Here is a 20,510-nt window from a genome sequence, read left to right on the forward strand (position 1 = left end):
GTCTGCATCGACCCACTTAAGCCCCCACTTCCACCCCATCCCTGTAACACAATAACCCCTCTTAACTTTTTTTTTGGGTCACTAGGGGCAATTTATCATGTCCAATCCACCTAACCTGCACATCTTTGGACTGTGGGAGGAAACCGGAGCACCCGGAAGAAACCCACGCAGACACGGGAGAACGTGCAGACTCCGCACAGACAGTGACCCAGCAGGGAATCGAACCCTGTGAAGCCACAGTGCTAATCACTGTGCTACCGTGCTGCCCATAACATACGGCACTGAGAAAGAAGATCCAAAATACGTGCATCTACATCTCAAATCGTTTTCTTTTATTGCAGCAACATTTTACATGGTAGGGGTGGGGGGGATTGCAATCCTTCTTTGACACCTTGCAGATTCAAGAAATCCTTAAGATTTAAGATTTCAAGGTAGCTGAAGCAATAGTTCTTTTAGAAAATATGATCCACTTTGAATATAGATTAAAGCGGGACACCAGTATTGTACATATACTACAAACAAAATAGAAGTATTCACATCCACCACTCAAAAGCTTCCACATTTAATAGACAAATGTTTCAGCTGGGAATTTTATTTTTTAAACTCAATAATTGGATGACCGTTGTTACAACAAAATTGAAACTGATAATCTGTTGAATTTAAAATATCAGCACATTATGAGAACTGGACAAACTATCTTCTGTTTCTTCTGAAGGTTGTAGCGCTTTTAAAGGGATCAAATTCATCCTGAGAACAAATAAAGAGCATTGATACAATTAGAATAAATCACACTCAAAGTTACATTATGAGGATTTTAGATCAATTAACAACATAGCATCAATAAGGGTGTGATACCGAGATTAAAATAAAATTAGATAAACATCTGCATTTTATACAGGCAATTACCCTTTAAACATGCGCATTGTACACTGTCAAAAAGACAAAGGCACATTAACATACAACATTAATGCTTACATTATTTTGGAAGCACAATGTTTTATTCCCGTGTGGTAGGGGACGACAAAAAGTTAAATGTGCTGAGGGCAAAAGTGTTCTTTTGGTAAAACTGCTGTAGTGGTTAACTCGGTTTGTCATTTACAAGAATTTTTAATTATAATAGATGAATTCAACAAATGGACTGAAATTAATTGAATCAATTCATGACTGAATCCTATTTTTGTGTGGCTTCAAAGAGTCGTTCATTTTATTGTTGCTTGCCGTAACTCTCAATTCACAAACTGAAAATGAAAATAATGAAAATCGCTTATTGTCACGAGTAGGCTTCAATGAAGTTACTGTGAAAAGCCCCTAGTCGCCACATTCCGGCGCCTGTCCGGGGAGGCTGGTACGGGAATTGAACCGTGCTGCTGGCCTGCTTGATCTGCTTTAAAAGCCAGCGATTTAGCCTGGTGAGCTAAACCAGCCACTTAAAATGAAAATTGCTTATTGTCACGAGTAGGCTTCAATGAAATTACTGTGAAAAGCCCCTAATCGCCACATTCCGGCGCCTGTCCGGGGAGGCTGGTACGGGAATCGAACCGTGCTGCTGGCCTGCTTCGTCTGCTTTAAAAGCCAGCGATTTAGCCTGGTGAGCTAAACCAGCCCCAAACTGCAACACTTTGCATTTATATAGCACAGTCTATTCTACCAAGGTTCTTCAGGAGTATGAAAAACAAATGCCTGGCTAAAAGAGCTTAGATTAAATGGGTATCCAAACGTTTAGTCTAAGAGACTGGTTTTGAGGAGGATTTTGCATTGATCTGTCAGAGTAAACAGGGTTTCTATTTCATGTCTCAGCCAAGACAACAGCTGGGATTTTCTGCCCTCACCCATTCTTCCCCACGGCCAAGGTGGCAAGCCACTGGGGGATCTTCTGGGCCTGACATCTACGGCATTTTGTATGGCTCGCAATCCAGGAGGGGGGTTGATTTCAGCGGGACTGGAAGATCTCCCACCTGTGGGAAGGGTGGGAAAATTCTGCCCAACATCTTTGACAATGCATCACCCCCATAGTGCTGGATTGGAAGGTCAATTCAGATTACATGCCAAGCTCCCTGCCGTTGGGCTAGAAGTCAATGGAAACAAAATCAGGTGTACATTAAGCCAGGGTCTATTTCCTGCCCCTCCAAAAAGTGAAAATTGTCCAATGTTTCCTCCTTCACTCAATCTGCACGTCTTTGGACTGTGGGAGGAAACAAGAGCACCTGGAGGAAACCCACGCAGACATGGGAAGAACTTGCAAACTCCACACAGTCACCCACGGCCGGAGTCCAACCTGGGATCCTGGAACAGTGGGAAGCAGTGCAAACCGCTATGCCACAGTGCCACCCTTACAAGATCAAATGTTTTCCGAGGCCTGATTGCTTTCAATTATAGTGAATAGGTAGAAACGACTGTGATATAAAAGACTATGGCAGCTTATTTTACTTGTAATGCATTGTAGAAGTACAACTAGTCATCTCCTTAGAAAGACTAATAAGAAAGCAAAACAGTGCAAATCACAGATGGCCATGACTGACATTTGCAGGATGGGTGCTAAAATTAGCATTAATAGTCATCATTGTTAAGCTGCTGTTACTCTATTAACAGGATAAAATGAGTCATTTCCCTCATTATATATTCACATGTTACAGATAAATTCATGCACACTACACTATTCCCATGTTACACATGACTACTTTTAAAATGATGCTGAGGGTACAGCAACTGAAATGTGCAATTAAAATTAGTTCTGCTGTATGTATTGGAGTATGCTGCAACTATAAAACAATTATATAAATATATATATTTTTAAAATGCACATATTCCAATGTGTCATTACAATAGCATGTATTCGGCCAAAATGGCATTTTGGTCAGTTTTTAGTCAGTGACTTGGGTGCACAGAGGCAAAAGAATTCCAGACTCTGTGAATCCGACTTGTAAAAATGGCTGCCCACACTAACAATTTTCAGTCTGATGGGGAAGGACGGGCTAGATTAGGAGTCAGGGCATGCGATCCCATAAGTAATGAGTAGTCAGAGACTGACTCAGCGTAGGTTGGGTAACTTGAGCACACATAAAAAGCGAGCCTTCGGAAAGGCCCATTTGTGAGATAAGTGGTGAAGTCCCTGTGCCTCGGAGAGGTCCAAGAAATGGTCATATCCGCATGCTGCAGCTATGGTTCAAGGCATGACACAAACTCTGCTTCAGCATTGAGGCATGCATGTTCATCTGAAGGAGCATTGAGAGACACAGTTGCATTGAGAAGCAATATCTCTCCTTGCACTAAATATCAGATTAACATAAATTCACATTGTCATTGCAGACCAATGGGTGAAGAACGCAATGGTGCTGGCCTGAGCCGGAGGTGTGGATAAGCCTTCCTGAGAGGTACAGGTTCTGTTGAACAAACGGTCTGGAGATTGCCAGGGTGCCTGAACAGTTGTCTGCTGGGGATTGTGAATCGGCGTTAGCAAGTTATAATGGCAGTGTTAAAATCAATCACCTTGGCACATGGCGGAGGTCATGCTGTCACTTCATTGAGCACAATGGGACATTGGCAAGAGGCAGTGCAAAGATGGGCAGAGTGAACATGGTTAAATATAATGGTGTGCATCAGAGAATGCTTTCACTATGAGAAGGCTATACCAAAATAACACCTTTTGTGTCTCACACAGGTCCCAGATTTGCTCTCTTCTAGTATTCCAGGAAGGTTTTATGTATCTCCCTTCTTGAACAGACACAAAATATTTCTTCAGTTTGAGTGCCATTTTCTTATTCCCCATTTTAAATTCTCCCGTCTCTCCCTGTAATGTCTGATAATCTTATCTGCTTACAGTCCATTTAGTTTCTCGCTAGTTTATTGTCATATTCTTTATTCCTCATCAGTTTTGTGGTCTTCCTTAGCTGAATTCTAAAATACTGCCAATTCTCAGGTTTACTACTTTTATGTCAGCAACTTTATGCGACTCTTTTTTTGATCAAATACAATCTTTAAGACCTTAAGACATAGGAGCAGAAGTAGGCCATTCGGCCCATCGAGTCTGCTCTGCCATTCAATAAGATGATGACTGATCTGATATAACAAACCTCAACTCCACTTTCCCACCTGATCCGCATAACCCTTGAATCCCATACTGTTTAAAAATCTATCTATCTCAGCTTCGAACATACTTAATGATCCATCCTCTACAGCCCACTGCGGTAAAGAATTTCACAAATTCATTACCCTCAGCAAAGAAATTCCTCCTCATCTCGATCTTAAATAGATGACCCCTTGAGATTATGCCCTCTGGTCCTAGACTCTCCCACAAGGGGAAACAACCACATGGCATCCACAGTGTCAAACCCCTTGAGAATCTTGTATGTCTCAATAATGTTGCCTCTCATTCTTCTAAACTCCAATGAGTACAGGGTCAACCTACTCAATCTACTCAACCTCTCCTCATAAGAAAATCTTTTCATACCCAGGATCAACCTAGTGAAGTTTATCTGGACTGCCAGTGTATCTTTCCTTCGATAAGTTTGGATCAATTTTCTTGTTGGTTTTTTCTGCCTCAAAGAAATATAATTTTTTTTTAGAAACTATGTATTAATTATTTAAATGTTAACCGTTGCCAGTCCATCTTCATAATTTTTCATTTAGTTTTTCAATCTATCAAAGGCAACCTGCCCCTCATATATTTCACAGTTTCCTTTGTTTAGATTTCCTGGATTCGGATTGAACAACATCACTTTGAAACTTAAATGTAAAATTCAAACATATTATGGTCGCTCTTTCCTAAAGACTCCTTTGAATGAAATGATCAATTAGCCCTTTCTCATTGCACAGTACTAAATCTAAATACTAGATCTAAAATGACCAATCGCAAATACTTTCCAGGAATTCCTTCTAAGCACAGTCTAAGTGCTAATTAGGTTTACCCAATCTATATGTAGATAAGTGCCCCATGTAACCCTTGTTACATAAACCTCCACCCTTGCTGCATTAACCTCTTAATTTCCTGATTAATGCTGTACCCTGCATTGCCACTACTGTTTGGTGCCTATAAATAATTCCTACCAATATCTGTTGCCCCTTGCTATTTCTTAGCTCCACCTAAACTGATTCTACATGAGGTTCCAATCTAAGATTCCCTCTTACTATTGTATTGACCTTACACTTTATTAAAGCACTACTCCACACTGTTTTCCTTTCTGCCTATTCTTCCTAAATACCCTTGAACATTCAGTTCCCAGCCATGGTCATCCTGCAGCCATGTCTCCATAATTTCCTTAGTTTATCACATCTTTCCTCACATGATCGCTTGCCCCCACTATTTAATTTAAAGCCCTCTCTGCACCCTTAGTTATACAACTTGCCAGAATAATGGTCCCTGCATGGTTCAGGTGAAGACCATCTTAATGATATAGTTCCCACTTCCCCCAGTACTGGTGCCAAGGTCCCATGAATTGAAACCCATTTCACCCACACCAATCTTTGAACCACACACTGAATTCTCTAATCAATTTGCTCAAGGTTCAGGTAATGATAGATTATCTTTGAAGTTCTGTTTTTTAATTATGCCTCTAGCTGCTCATACACACTAAGCAGAACGTCTTACCTTGTTCTACCTCTGCCAGTGGTACCTACATGAACCACAACAACTGGATCCTCCTCCTCCTCCCATTGCAAGTTATTTTCCAGCCCTGTGCAGATGTGCTGAAACTGGTCAGGAAACACAGCCTCTGGACTCCCGCTCTCAGCTGCAGAGTCTATGAACTCTGATATAGAACTGTGTCTATCTCCTTGGCCATACTGTGCCCTATAACTACATTTCTACTAATCCACCCCTCTCCCCCCGACTTCCTCAAAAAACTCTAATAAATTAGTCATACACAATTTCCCTTTCATGAAGCCATGCTGACTCTGCTTGATTAGATTGGAATTTTCCAAACATTTTTTCCTACAATAGACGTGAGACTAATAGATAATCCAACTAATAGAATCCAACAATAGATGTTACCCCTTTTTGCCTCCCTCCCTTTCTGAATAGGGATATCTCATTGGGAGGTTTCCAATTCTCCGACTCTTCTCCAGAATCCAAGAATTTTTGGAAAACTAGAACCAATGCATCCACTTTTTGTTATTTGTTCATGGGACGAGGATGTCGCAGGCTGTGCCAACATTTATTGCCGATCCCTAATTGCCCTTGAGGGGGCAGTTAAGAGTCAACTACATTGCTGTGGGTCTGGAGTAACATGTAGACCAGATAAGCTAAGAATGGCAGATTTCCTTCCCTAAAGGAGATTTTTACAATAATCAACAATGGTTTCATGCTCATGTTAGACTTTTAATTTCAGATTTTTCTTGAATTCAAATTTCACCATCTGCAGAGGTGGGATTTGAACCTGGGTCCCCCAGAGCATTACTTTGGGTCTCTGGTTTACTAGGCCAGTGATAATACCACTACGCCACCGGCACCCCGTATCTCTGTCGGTACTTCTTTTAGGATCCTCGGATGCAAGCCATCAGGGCCAAGAGGCTGACCTGCCTTTAGTCTCATTAGTTTGTCTCATGCTACTTCTCCAGTGATGGTATTTAGTTGCTTCCCCCATATTCTTTAGTATTATTGGGGTTTTTGAAATATTTGACACTGTAAAGACTGATGCAAAATATCTGTTTAACTTCTCTGCCGTTTTACTGTGTCTGTGTGGGTCTCACCTCCACAACCCAAAGGTATGCAGAGTAGGTGGACTGGCCATGCTAAATTGCCCCTTAATTGGAAACAAAAATGAATTGGGTACTTTAATTTTTTTTTTAAGATTTCTCTGCCATTTCCTTGTTTCCCATAACTATCTCCTCAGATTCATTTTATAAGGGGCCTATGTTCACTTTGACCTCTCCCTTTTTGTATATTTAAAGCTCTTACTGTCAATTTTTACATTCCTCACTAATTTGCCCACATAGTTTATTAATCTCTATTATCTTTTTGGTCCTTCTTTTACTGGATTCTGCGCGTGTGCAGCACAGGACCTAGTGATTCTCCAATTGTTTTTTGAGCGTTCTGCGGGTGTTTCACACGGCGGCGGTGCTAACCCCTCACCGGTAGCGGAATCGGTTAGGGTGTCACGCAAATTTTCCCATCGTGAAATGCCACAGATCCTGCGTTGGCGGCGGCACTTAACCTAGGAACGGAAAATCCAGCCCTCTATCTCTCCCATACTCACGGCTCAATCTTCTCCCATTAGTTTCCCTCCCTCCCACTCTTGCTGCTCCTCCAGAGACAGAGATCGGAATTCTTCATTTGGGAGATTAAGTGTTGTCACCGAGACTGAATAGAGTGCAATTCATGTTCCCTTTGGGGGTGATATTTGGTAAGCGAGTCAGGACATGCAAATGGGCCAGCACTTTGCTGCCGCGTGTTGAGGGCAATTCCTGACCGACCTTCACATTCCCCTCCCCCCCCCCCCCCCCCCCCCCCCCCACCCACCCACCCCGGAGGTGGACCCACAGCTCCGTGCCAGTGAGGAGGAGGAGGGACATCCTTTTTCCAAGGTGAGCTGCAGACTCAAGCCCTCCTGAACAACACCTGGGAGGTGGTGCCAGCCTCAGAAGACAGATGGTGATCTGTAGGGGTGGGGGGTCACTGGTGAGGCCTCTGCCCCGAGAGGTGCAGAGAAAAGGGAGGGTTCTAAAGACCAGAGTTCAAGCATCCTTTGGTTGGGGTGAGCTCTGCTGATCCCTTGCTTCCTCTGTAGTGGGGCAGCACCTCTGAGTACCAACACCTGGTGGCCCCTGCGCAAGGTTGGTCATGCCAATCCCCTTGATGAAATAGCTGGGGTATGAGGGTTGCCAGAGGGGCGGCCTGGGTGTGCTCCAGATGACCAGAGGCTCTCCGATCATTCAAAGGACACACTAGCATTCAGCAGTGTGAGCAGTCAGGAGCCTGTAGTAGCACCAGAGGGATGCATTTAAAACACATACTGCAGCAATGGCCTTGTGAGCCAGCAGCCCCCACCCCCAATCCTGAGGCGAATGTCCCAAGTCCACGGACTTGGCCCCTGGCCCAGGCTCTAACCTAGAAAGCCGGACAATTTTTGAGGCTGAGGTTTTTTTTAAGTCTCCTGCTCCCCCTCTGCAGCCATGCCACCCAAGCCCCACTTGTAAATACTTGCGTGCGTCTGTGGGACTTCCACCTAAGAAGGGCGGAGCATCATGGAGGGATGGGCATTGTAGACATGTCTAAGCCGCTAATGTTATCAAAATCCATGCAACTGATGGGTTTGCATGGACCCGCTGGGTCGGGGCGCAAACCTCAATGTCACCGCTAGTGAGAGACCGGAACATGGCATCAGAATTGGCACAGTGCGCAAAACGGAAGTTTTTTCATTTTGCGTGATTCTCCACCCGATCGCTATTCTCACGTCCGGTGTCGCGAAGTGGGAAAGCCAGCCCAAAATATATGATTGGAGAAGAAGCAAAGATGTGAGGGAGGGTAACTGTGATTGGAGGAGCTGGAGCGTGCATGGGAGAGACAGAAGAATTAAAATCAAACTATAAGAGACACCTTGGTGGAGGATATTGCTGTGCTCCCTGGAATGGTTCAGGCATTTTAATCTCATTTTCAGCTAACCATTGGTCCTCTCTATCACCGTCCTTGCGAGGGTGTGACTCCTATTATACCTTTCCTCCGCTTCTGTCCTTGGGTGACAGAGAGGCAAATTGAAATCAGAGCGAAAGAGACAGGAACAATTCTCTTTGGAGTAGAACCTCAGAACTTGGAAGTCAATGGATAGTTGATACTTTTTTTTCCTCCCTTTGGAATTTTTCAACAATGCTTTTAGGAAGTGTGTGTTTTTTATTAAAGGGAAAAGGGGAACAAAATGGCGCCCGACCTGCGACCAGCGAAATTCTGCCAAGTGCGGCCTCGGCAGAGAGAATCTCCCCGAGGCCCCAAAAAAAGGCAACGTACCGTTGAATAGTGGGGTGTTTCTCGGCACTGAAACCACAGAGAAACACCCCACTAAGCGCTTCCAAAAGCAGACTTTACCATCTGTCCGCTGAATCTTGCCCATTTCCCAACTTTAAAAAAAAATCTTTGTTTTTCCTTCTAAAACTCTCCTCCTGGGCCCAGGTTTCAAGTTTATAAACTACTGCTGGAACTTCAATAAACAAACAAAAAAGAACCCTGGAGCTGTGAAGCAACAGTGCTAACCACTGTGCTACCGTGCTGTCCAAGAGCCCGTGCTGAGTTTTCCCAAATCCCTCACTTATAACTTTTGAAATGTGAACTGGCTTCGGAAATCAGAAGCACAAAGGGACTTAGGAGTCCTAGTTCAAGATCCTTTTAAGGTTAACATGCATGTTCAGTCGGCAGTTAGGAAGGCAAATGCAATGTTAGCATTCCTGTCGAGAGAGCTAAAATATAAGAGAAGGGATGTACCTCTGAAGTTGTACAAGGCTCTGGTCAGGCCCCATATGGAATTCTAAGGAAGAATGTGCTGGCCCTGGAAAGGGTCCAGAGGAGGTTCACAAGAATGATCCCTGGAATGAAGAGCTTGTCATATGAGGAGCACTCGTGGACTCTGAATCTGTGCTCGTTGGGAGTTTAGAAGGATGAGAGGGGATCTTACTGAAACTTGCAGGGCACTGAGAGGCCTAAATAAAGTGCACATGGAGAGGTTATTTCCACTCGTAGGAAAGACTAGAACCCAATGGCACAGCCTCAGGCTGAAGGGACGAACATTTGAAACTGAGATGAGGAAGAATTTCTTCAGCCAGAGGGTGGTGAATCTGTGGAACTCACTGCCCTAGAAAACTGTGGAGGCCAAGTCGCTGAGTGTCTTTAAGACAGAGATAGATAAGTTCTTGATTAATAAGGGGATCAGGGTTTATGGGGAGGTAGGAGTATGGGAATGAGATACATATCAGCCATGATTGAATGGCGGAGCTCCCATGTCTTATGGACTGGAAAGCTCTACACAAAGCTAATAAGGACTCATTGGGTCAAATGGCCTCCTTTTGTGACTCCACAGACCTTTAAAAATGTAGACGGGACCCTGATTCAGAAGTCCTGCCTCAATTTCCAATAGATCCATTTTCACCAGTAGGGAAAAGGGGATGGGATATGACTCACATGGGGGAAACCCAAACTGAGCAGGGCCATTTGAACTGAACATTGATTTGCACTGTAGCAAGGACTTTAAGCCATAGTGTGGAGATCACAAATTTTTAGAGTAGACTTAAATGTTCGTGAAGGGCGTAATAGTCAGTAGAACCATTGTTGTTTAATTCCCCAGCCCTTTAAAATGAAAAAAAAAACAGGCTGCATGTGCCAGTGAGAGTTGAAAAAAACCATAATTTCACCAATTGCATTGGCTGTCTATTGACATTTCCCCAAGGACTACAATTATGTCATTAATAATGCTTTCCACGAGCTATAATTCTTTCACAAAGGGGTCCCAAGTTCAGTCTGATCGGTAACAGGTTTTTTCTTTCATGTGGGATTATGAATGGAAGCATGTTTTATAAGGGATCAAGTATTTGAGGAGATTTATGTTTTGAATGGGCTTTCATAAATTGGAGATTTATTTTAATATATTGATGGCTGTAGTAGGTATTTAGACCTGTTGTTAGATTTCATCTCAGCATCGCTCCTAAGGGCTGTGCATGGGTGGATATTGGCGAGCTGGAAGTGAAGAAGGGGCATGGGTTGGCATGGGGGCATTTGGGTGGCATGAATAGCTGGTGTGTGGAATGATGGGGTGTGAATGGTGAGGTATGGTGGGCCTAAAATTGAAGGGACCAGCTGGACCTTTTAAACAGTCTGCCTTGGCATTTGGCAGCATCCGTGGCTGCCTCCAATCTCTAGCTGGGGCTGAAGGGCATGACTTATTGAAATAAGGCTGCGCAAATTGGGGGACAATTCTCTCAAGATTGGGACTGTGAGCAGGGGAATTTCCCAACTCCGGCTACCTGCCTTGCAAGCCCATTTCTCTAGTAGCTGTGAACTCAATGTTAGTTAACATGATTATTGCTTTCCTCTTTGGATTAATTCTGTTCATTTGACAATGGAAAGAGAGATAATGGACATGGGGTGAGATTCTCCGGTTCCCCAGCCGTGTGTTTCTCGGTGGAATGCCTTTCGCTGGCAGCGGGATTCTCTGTTCCCGCCGAATGTCAATGGGATTTCCCACTGAAGACATTCCGTGTTGTTGGGAAACAATAGTGGTACGCAGCCGGAGGGAAGTAGAAAATCGCAAAGGCCAGAGAATTACAGCCATTATTGTTGATGCCGAGTCATGGGAATTGATCATGCTGAAAATCCTCTCATAGCAAAGTTATGCAGCACCCAGAAAAACATCAATGTACTGAAACACATTCTGGACAGTATTGCTGAAAGCCACCATTGCATACTGTAGAATGGTCTGTTTGCAGATGGGCCATAGATCCAAATGTAGTGCAATTGGGGGGGATTGGTTAGCTCAGTTGGCTGGACGGCCGGTTCGAACTCTTTGCATATTGGCAGAGGATCGTTCATGTCACCTGATTAGGCAAACAGCCTCAATCTGAAATCTGATTTAAAAGGCAGCAGCAGTGTCACAGTGATTGCATTTAAAATCTATTAGTTTAAAACACTCGCCAGCCTGAGGTAATGATATATCCTGGGATAATAATATGGCCCGAGGTAGAGATAAAATGCCAGATGCTTTGTGATTTTTCAGCTACCTACAAAGTGTTATTTGTATTTAACAATAATTCTGACCATCTTTAAGCTGCAGGAACATTTAACAACAACAATATGAATTTATATGGCACATCCATGTCCCAAAGCTCTTCAATGGACTGTTATCTAAACAAATCTGACTGAGCCACATGAGGAGATATTAGGATAGGACACCATAAATTCTGTAGAAGAGGTAGGTTTTGAAGAAAGCTTTAGAGGAGAGAAGGAGAGAGGCTTACGGAGAGAATTCCAGAGATTAGGGCCCAAGAAGCTGAACTCGGTGACCAATGGTGAAGCAATTAAAAATAAGATGCACAAGAGGCCAGAACTGTAGGAGCACAGAGAACTCGGATGCCTGTAGAAGAAGGCTGAGATAATGATGGGTAAGGCAACAGAGGAATTTGAAAATAAAGATGGGAATTTTCAAAGCAAGGCATTGCCAGACTAAATCTAATGTAAGCAATGATTACACAGCTGATGGAACTTGGTGTGAGTTAACAGATGGGCAGCAAAACTTTGGACAAGTCCAGGGTTAATGGAAGTTGGAAGATGGAAGTTGGAAGATGGGAGGTCAACCAGGAGTATATTAGCATATTCAAGTCTTGAGGTAACAATGATGTGGATGAGGGTTTTAGCAGCAGGTGAGCCAAAGTGGGCCAAAGACAAGCAGTGTTAGAGCGGAGGAAATAGGCATCCTTGGTGATGGGAGTGAATACTAGTGGAAAGCTCAACGTAAGGTCAAATAGAACAGCAAAGTTTCAAACAGTCTAGTTTAGTCTCAGACAGTGGCCAGGGAGCATTTTGGTTTCAGTAATTAGAGAGGTGAGGAACAAATATTCTTCCAATATTTAATTAGATGGAATTTCTGCACATTAACTGTCACAAGTAGGATGACATTCAGAGACAATGGTGGGGTTGAAAGTGGTGGGGTTGAGGAAAAATTGGATTTTGTTACTGGGCGTGTAAATTCAGCATTGTGTTTTCAGATGAGGGAACAGCATATAGATGAGAAATAGAATGCTCAAGGCCAAGGATAGATCTTTAGTGAATTCCAGAGGTAATACTGGAAGAGAAACCGTTGAAAATCATTCTCTGATTACACCTTGATAGAATGAAGGACATTCCACATAGCTGGACGACAGTGGAGGAGGAAGCAGCTCAACCATGTCAAGGGCTGCAGCTGGTTGAAAAGGAATAGTTTAGCAACACATTGAGGGATTTTGGACAGTGATGGAAGTTGAAGATGGGCTGGTAGTTTACAAGTACAGAGGGGTCACAGTATTTTTGAAGAGGTAGACGAGAACTGCAGATTTGAAGGGGATGGAGAAATACCAGAGTAACAAACCAGTCACAAAAAGCAAAATACTACAGATGCTGGAAATTTGGAATAAAAACCAAAAATGCAGGTCAGACAGCACCTGCGGAGAAAAAAACAGAATTAACGTTTCAGGTCTGTGGCCTTTCATCAGAACTGGAAACGTTGGGCGTGACCTGGCCGTTCACATCGGCAGAGGTGGATTCAATTGGAAATCCCATGATAGTTGCGGGACTACAAGATCCCACTGCCAGCCAATGGTGGGCTGCCTCCCACCGCCAAGAAACACGCCACAGGGAGGCTAGAGAATCTCACCCATTAACTTTATTTCTCTCCATCGATACTGCCTGAAAGGGCAGCACAGTGGCCTAGTGGTTAGCACAGCTGCCTCAAAGCGCTGAGGTTCCAGGTTCGATCCAGGCTCTGGGTCACTGTCCATGTGGAGTTTGCACATTCTCCCCGTGTCTGCGTGGGTTTCACCCCCACAACCTAAAAATGTGCAGAGTAGGTGGATTGACCACACTAAATTGCCCCTTAATTGAAAAAAATAAATGGGTAATCTAAATTTTTTTTAAAAAGTAGATACTACCCGATTGTTGAACAATATCAGTTAACATGTTTAGTTTGGTAAATAATTGAAAGCAGGAAAACTTGAAATTACCTCATCATCGTCATCATCACAAAATTGTATTCCTTTAGATTGGCTTTGCGAACTTCTTTTACTTGAAGATTCTGATCTGCTTGGATTCCTTTTCAAATTAAATAAGACAAATCAACAACCAGAATAATTTTCCATTTGGTTGAAATTCAAAAGAATCTGTTCACAAAACACACCCATACAGATATATTTAACAAAATTTAAAGCAGTGATACTGATAGTGATCCCGGTACAATTTCCCTTCATGTCTTGCAAAAGGTAGCAAGGAAATATTCTTCAGAGGCAAAGTTATCTCAACTACCACATAGCAAGTAAAAAGGTCAGATTAAAATGGAGTTATTTAACAGATCAATAGTTCTCCCATTTCTACTCACTTCACTGCCTCTGTGGAAGGTCCTTTTCTTCTCTGACCAATTTCCTACTGTGATATGATTGAGATCAAAGCTGGATTTTTCACCTGGGCTCATAAAAATATGAGCTGCACACTTAGTGCCTCCCGAATCACACTCCTGACTGAGTACTTACTATCCACGGGATGCTTTCAATGAAGGGCAGCCTCAATGAGCAATTTGCAAGCCGTGAATGAGTTCGGACTTGTATTTGTGGAAGGAAGTGGTCGGGTGCAAAGTAAATGAGCGGCAAAGGGCTCAACATCAGATTATGAGCAGATAGGAAGCAGCTGATCCCTTTAGTTGAAGGCCCAGTCACAAGGGGACACAAGTTCAAGGTGAAGGGCAGGAGATTTTTGGGGGGGGGGGGGGGGGAAATAGGAGGAAAAGCGTTTTTACCCAGAGGATGGTGACGGTCTGGAATGCACTGCCTGGGAGGGTGGTAGAGGTGGGTTGCCTCGCATCCCTTAAAACATAACTGGATGAGCACTTGGCACGTCAAAACATTCAAGGCTATGGGCCAAGTGCCGGCAAATGGGATTAGGTAGGTAGGTCCGATGTTTCTCATGTTTCGATGCAAATTCTTCTGCACTGTATTTTCTGTGATTCTGTGACAGTCAAGGAATGGTGATGTAGTTCCAAGCCAGTGAGTGGCTTGGAGGGGTATTTGCTGGTGGGGCTGCTCACATGCATCTGCTGCCCTTGTCCTTCTACGTGATAGAGGTTGTAGGTTTGGAAGGTGCTTTTGAAGGAATCCTGGCTTGTTTCTGCAGTGCATCTTATTGCTGCCATTGTGCATCGGATGATGGATGGAGTGAATGTTCAATTTGGTGAGTAGATTGCCAATTAAGCGGGATGCTTTATCTTGGATGGTGTTGAGCTCAAGTGTTCTTGAAGCTGCATTTATCGTGGCAAGTGGAGAGTTATCTGTCACACTACTGACTTGTGCCTTGTAGATGGTGGACAGGCTTCGGTGAGTCAGGGGGTGAAATAGTCGCTGCAAAATTCCCAGCCTCGGGTCTGTTCTTGCAGTCACAGTATTGATATGGCTGGTCCAGTTCAGTTTTTAGTCAATGGCATTCCCCAAGATACTGACAGTAGAAGATTCAGAGAAGGTAATGCCATTGAACATCAAGGGGAGAAGGTTAGATTCTCTCTTGTTGGAGATAGTCACTGCCTGACACTTGGTGTGGCACAACTGTAACTTAACAGCCAAATCTGAATATTGTCCGGTTCTTGCTGCATATGGGCTTCAGTAACTTAGTGACAAATGGCATTGTGCAATCACGCTACCATCCCCAGTCTGCTCTTATGATGGAGGGAAGATCACTGATGAAACAGGTTCATAGTAATTCCTACGACACTCACCCGTGTCCAAAACATGAAGGACATAGCATTGGTAGAAAGAAAGTTTTCCCTTTAGTAAAGGTGTCAATAACCAGGGGAGATAGATTTAAGATAAAGAGCATTAGAGGGGATTTGAGGGAAATCCTTTTCATCCAAAGGGTGGTGGGAATCTGGAACTCACTGCCTGAAAAGGTGGCAGAGAATGGAGCCCTCACGACATTTAAGAAGCATTTAGATGAGCTCTTGAAACGCCATAGCATAAAAGGCTACGGACCAAGTGCTGGAAAATGAAATTAGATGGGAAGGAGGTATTGTGAAGCATGGGTAGCATTCCTGCCTCTGAGGGATGCTATGGGTTAGAGTCATACCCTAAGACTTGATAGCTGGAAGGTGCATTCATAACGTGGCCAAACAGGGAGATTATCAACTTGTAAATCCTTCTGATAAGCCTTAGGCAGATGGTGAGAGCCTGGAGGTTTCCTGGTCAGCCAGGACCATGTTAGTTGCAGTGTAACAGCATCCCCACGATAAGAAAATCCCAGATACAGGCTCTTGCCACTGCTGCATTCTGCAGTCAGGGACCTCCTTTCTACAAGTGACTGCTAGAAAGAATATTTTGCTGGGGCTTCTTCACGCCACACTAGTCAAATGCTGTCTGGATGTCATGGGCAGTCACTGTCACCTCGAGAGTTCAGCTCTGGTTGGTTGAAGTCAAAATTATTTTATGTTAATGCCTCACGCGCCACCCGAGTACTGCATCCAGTTGAACTTCATCAGCCCTCATATATGTTTGCTCTTCCTTTGATATCTCAAGCACCTTTCTCGGCCTTCCAGGTTAGCTTTTGCATTCATGGGTAATTCCCATCAGGTAAAATGCGCTAGTATCAGAATATCTCTGGTAATGATGCATGCTGGTTTCTCCTGCCCTTAGCCCCATGCACGTGGCAAACAAGGCATTTCTGCTGCTCCACCAGTGTAATGAAGCTGGTTTGATGCTGCACCAATGTCGAAATGAGCTGATTGCCAAAGGCATTGAGGCTGCAATGGAAATCTATCGATGGCAGATCTACAGCAGCTGTAGACTCTCTATGACTTTTCTGTGCACTCCCCACTCCCTGGCAGAGAACCCTTACTGCAGGTAGGCCTTGCAATATTAAAAGCTGAGAAGGTTGGAAGAAAATTGCTCCATTCCAATGCTGCACTCTTCATGACTCCTGGCAGACGTGATCACATCTCGAATGAGGAAATGTTTTATTAAAAGGTTCTTGAAACCTGTAACCACACATGAAAATATGCATGCGAGAGAAAATACAATTTGTCAGGATGGCTCTGACCTCAGAAGAGGTGTGTGTGTGCATTTCGCCCCCAAGCCTTTCCCAATTCGCAAAAATGGCCTAGAGGCAGAAACGCAGAGGAAGGAACTTTTACTTACTGGAAGCACAAGGTTCTGCGACCCAATTTGCATTTCCATTGGGAGGCAAAAATCCAGGGCCAGAGTACATTCATAATCCGTTATTCCATGATCTGGCCTTCTGGAAGATGCTCTCTGAAACATGTTCACAGAGGTTTGTAGTTTTGGCAAAAGGTCAATCTGAAATGTTTGACCCAATTTTAACTCACTCAGGACTCCTGCACTTCCATGGAGTTAAACATGGTCCATAGACTGTTTCCCTCACCCACGGTGCTGCTAGATATACACATTTTCAGCATTTTCAGATTTCATCATAGGTTTGTAGCATTTGATATAAAAATCTTCACTACAATGTAAATATCAAAAGACAAAAAGGAAACATTGAATGGACAAAACACCAAGAGCTTTCCTTCAAGTATGAAAACCTCTTCTGAACAATGCGTTTGCAATACTTAAAGCTATTTTATCAATATTCAGTTTAAATACACATACCCTTGATTTTGTTTTGAGGAACTGGATAAAGAAGTTGCTTCCAAATCAGAATCATCACTTATTATAACCTGCAAAAACAAAATTTAGCAAAGATCCATGATGGAAGTTCAAAAATCTTGAAGATACTTTGTGAATAGATTTCTGAAGGCAGAAGGGCAGGTTAATAGGGTGGTGAAAAAGGCATATGGTACACTTGCCTTTATCAATCGTAGCATAGATTACAAAAGCAGGGAAGTCATGTTGGAGTTATATAGAATATCGGTGAGGCCACAGCTGGAGTACTGTGTGCAGTTCTGGTCGCCACATTATAGAAAGGATGTGATTTCACTGGAACGGATGCAGAGGCGTTTCACCAGGATGTTGCCTGGGATGGAACATTCAAGTTATGAAGAGAGATTGGATTAACTTGGGTTGTTTTTGCTGGAGCAGAGAAGACTGGGGGGGGGGGGGGGGGCGCACGCGGGGGGTGATTTGATTGAGGTGTACAAGATTATGAGGGGTGTAGACAAGGTGGATAAGCTGAAACCCTTAGTTGAAGGGTTGGTTATATGGGGACACAAGTTTAAGGTGAGAAGTGTGATGTTCAGGGGGGATTTGTGGAAAAACATTGTTACCCAGTGGGTGGTGACTGTCTGGAATGCACTGTTTGGGAGGGTGGTAGAGGCGCGTTTCCTCACATCCTTAAAAAAGTACCTGGATGAGCACTTTGCACGTCTTAACATTCGAGGCTATGGGCCAGGTGCTGGCAAATGGGATTAGGATTGGCAGATCAGGTGGCTTTCATATGGTGGTGCAGACTCGAAGGGCCTTTTCTGCAATGTATTTTTCTGTGAAAAACAGAATATGCTGGAAATACACAGCAGATCTGGCAGTATCTGGCTGTGAAGTGGGAAGGGGGCTGTTTAATTAGGTACAAAAGGTTCTGGGTGGAGCTGAGGAGATTATTTGGCCAACGCAGATGCAATAGGAACTGCCCCATGCTCTTATGAAGAGTATTTTGGGGCTCCCGCATAAATGAAATAGAAGAGTACTCCTACCCTGCTTTATTTTGCTAGTGCATCAGTTGGGAATTTATAACCGTGGCACATATTTCACCCTTGTGACACTTTGAAGCAAACCTTATCCAAAATAGTTACCCCAGCCTTCCTGCTCCCCGTTCAGCTTCCTTGTTAAACCATTCTTCTCCTCCATTCCCCATCTCTTCTGACTCCTCTCTCCTTCACCTCATTTGCCTCCTCCCTTGTCACCCACGTCGGATGAATTAACCTATGCCCACCGACTATATGACTGGAATACTGCATTTGGCCTTGATTCTATGTGCCACGCCAGGGAAGATAGACTAATACATACAATAGTAGCCAATAATCCCCAGCTCTCCCTGTGGGAGTTAGGTCAAAGTAGGCCAAAAAGAAGCAAATACATTTTTATTTTTCATTGTGCGCAGCTCAGCTTCTCGTTCTCCTAGAAAGGTCACTCCCTGGACATTGAATTAAATGGATTTCTCAATGAGGAACAAAAGAGTGTATTGCAAGGTGGGCCCAAATATCAGCCCTCCCTCCCCCAAACTGCTGGACAAAAACATGGCAGGTGGGTCTTCTTAATGGGGCTGGTTTTACAGAGTCAGTAACATTCCTGACCTCCGCATTCCACCTCCTTCACAAAAATCCTGCCCCATGACTCCACATCCTTCTTAATCACACCATGTAGTCCTTCACAACCTTCTGCCCCCATTCAGTCGAGGGAAGGTGAAGCCAACTGTATTCCTTCCCCATAGAAGGTACATTTTAAAACGGGAGTTGAAGCAAAGGAGAAGTTCACAACGTTCAGATACCAAGATGAAAAGGCAGCATTATGTAGCCACCGAAGTTGGCCATTCCCTCAATACAAAATAGAGGAACGCAAAGCTTGCAGGTTAAAATGGACAAAGTTTGCAGCACAAGCAGGCTGCACCAAGCCACTGTGTATTCTGTCTGCTAAGAGAGCAGACAGCACCGAAACAAACATTCCGCATACTAATTGAGGCAATCTCTGGGACAGTTAACATGGTAATGGAACAATCCCAGGGACAATGGAAACAAATAGGGAAGTGATTGCAACATTGTTTAGGATACCAGACACCCCAGCACCAGCGGGGTTCGAAGACAAAGCACCTGAAGGCCCGACCAGTAGCCGAGGGACAGCCTCAGTATTGGGGGGATTCAAACAAATCGATTGGGAAGAGACCCAATCAATTCCCAGCAGATAGAGGGTCCGCCCAAAAGGGCGCGAAGCCCTGGGACCTATAAAAGACAGGTCCCAAACTTAGTTATTTCTTCTTGACCAGCCCTCCTCTCTTGACCAGCCCTCTCGACCAGCCTTTTATCGAAGACCTTGACCGAGAGGAGAGGTTCGGACAGCAGCCACCAGCAAGTAAGTGTCTCACAACGATCGCTACCAGAGATAGACACTCCTGGCTCCTTTTAACCCGTACCAACCTGAAGTCTGCGGACCAGTGCAGAGCAAGAGGCCTTGTCCCCATATCCGGCAGTTCCCTTTAAGATAAGTATTGGTTTATTTAGTGGTAGGAATAGTTTAGTCATCTTAGCGTGTGCATGAGTAGATTATAATTGTATTATAATTTTTTTTTTAATTTTTTAATATAAATTTAGATTACCCAATTATTTTTTCCAATTAAGGGGCAATTTAGAGTGGCCAATCTACCTATCCTGCAACAGGTTGTGGGGGTGAAACCCACGCAGACACGGGGAGAATGTGCAAACTCCACACGGACAGTGACCCAGGGCCGGGATTCGAACCCGGGTCCTCAGCGCCGTAGGCAGCAATGCTAACCACTGCACCACCGTGCTGCCCAATAATTGTATTATAATAAACTAATTTGTTTGAACTTACTAATTGGTGTATGGTTTTATTGCTTTGAACTTGACCTTGAAACTTGTGGCGGTATCTTAACGATACCTGGCGACTCCAGAGCTAAGTAACGAAACAGAGCCAAATCGAGTGTTAAGCACACTCACCCAGAACGAGCAACAATAGTGAGCAGTTTGGTTAATCGACCCAAAATCCATTCCCCGTTTCAGCAATTTCCAGCATCCCCCAACCACTGTACACATACAAAATGGTGGTTCCATAGCTTCCTCTCCACTCTTCTCTCCTCCATCCTCCTCTCCATCCCAGTTCCTTCCCTGACTTGATCCAATCACTCCCATTCA

At 43.9% G+C, this 20,510-nt stretch overlaps 1 protein-coding gene across 2 annotated transcripts in view; it reads right to left on the reverse strand.

Moving 5' to 3' along the window:
• Window positions 1–311: 311 nt before the first annotated feature.
• Window positions 312–20,510, reverse strand: part of mre11a (MRE11 homolog A, double strand break repair nuclease) — a 92,029-nt gene continuing 71,830 nt past the window's right edge. For both annotated transcript variants that reach the window (XM_038817967.1, XM_038817968.1), the window contains 3 exons: window positions 17,302–17,369; window positions 13,666–13,753; window positions 312–747 (listed from right to left, as the gene is read on the reverse strand). In XM_038817967.1, the coding sequence (XP_038673895.1) occupies window positions 694–747; window positions 13,666–13,753; window positions 17,302–17,369 (210 nt within the window). In that variant the 3' untranslated portion in view covers window positions 312–693. The remainder of the gene's footprint in view (window positions 748–13,665; window positions 13,754–17,301; window positions 17,370–20,510) is intronic.

This window comes from Scyliorhinus canicula, chromosome 14, assembly GCF_902713615.1.
Source record: "Scyliorhinus canicula chromosome 14, sScyCan1.1, whole genome shotgun sequence".
Taxonomy (NCBI): domain Eukaryota; kingdom Metazoa; phylum Chordata; class Chondrichthyes; order Carcharhiniformes; family Scyliorhinidae; genus Scyliorhinus; species Scyliorhinus canicula.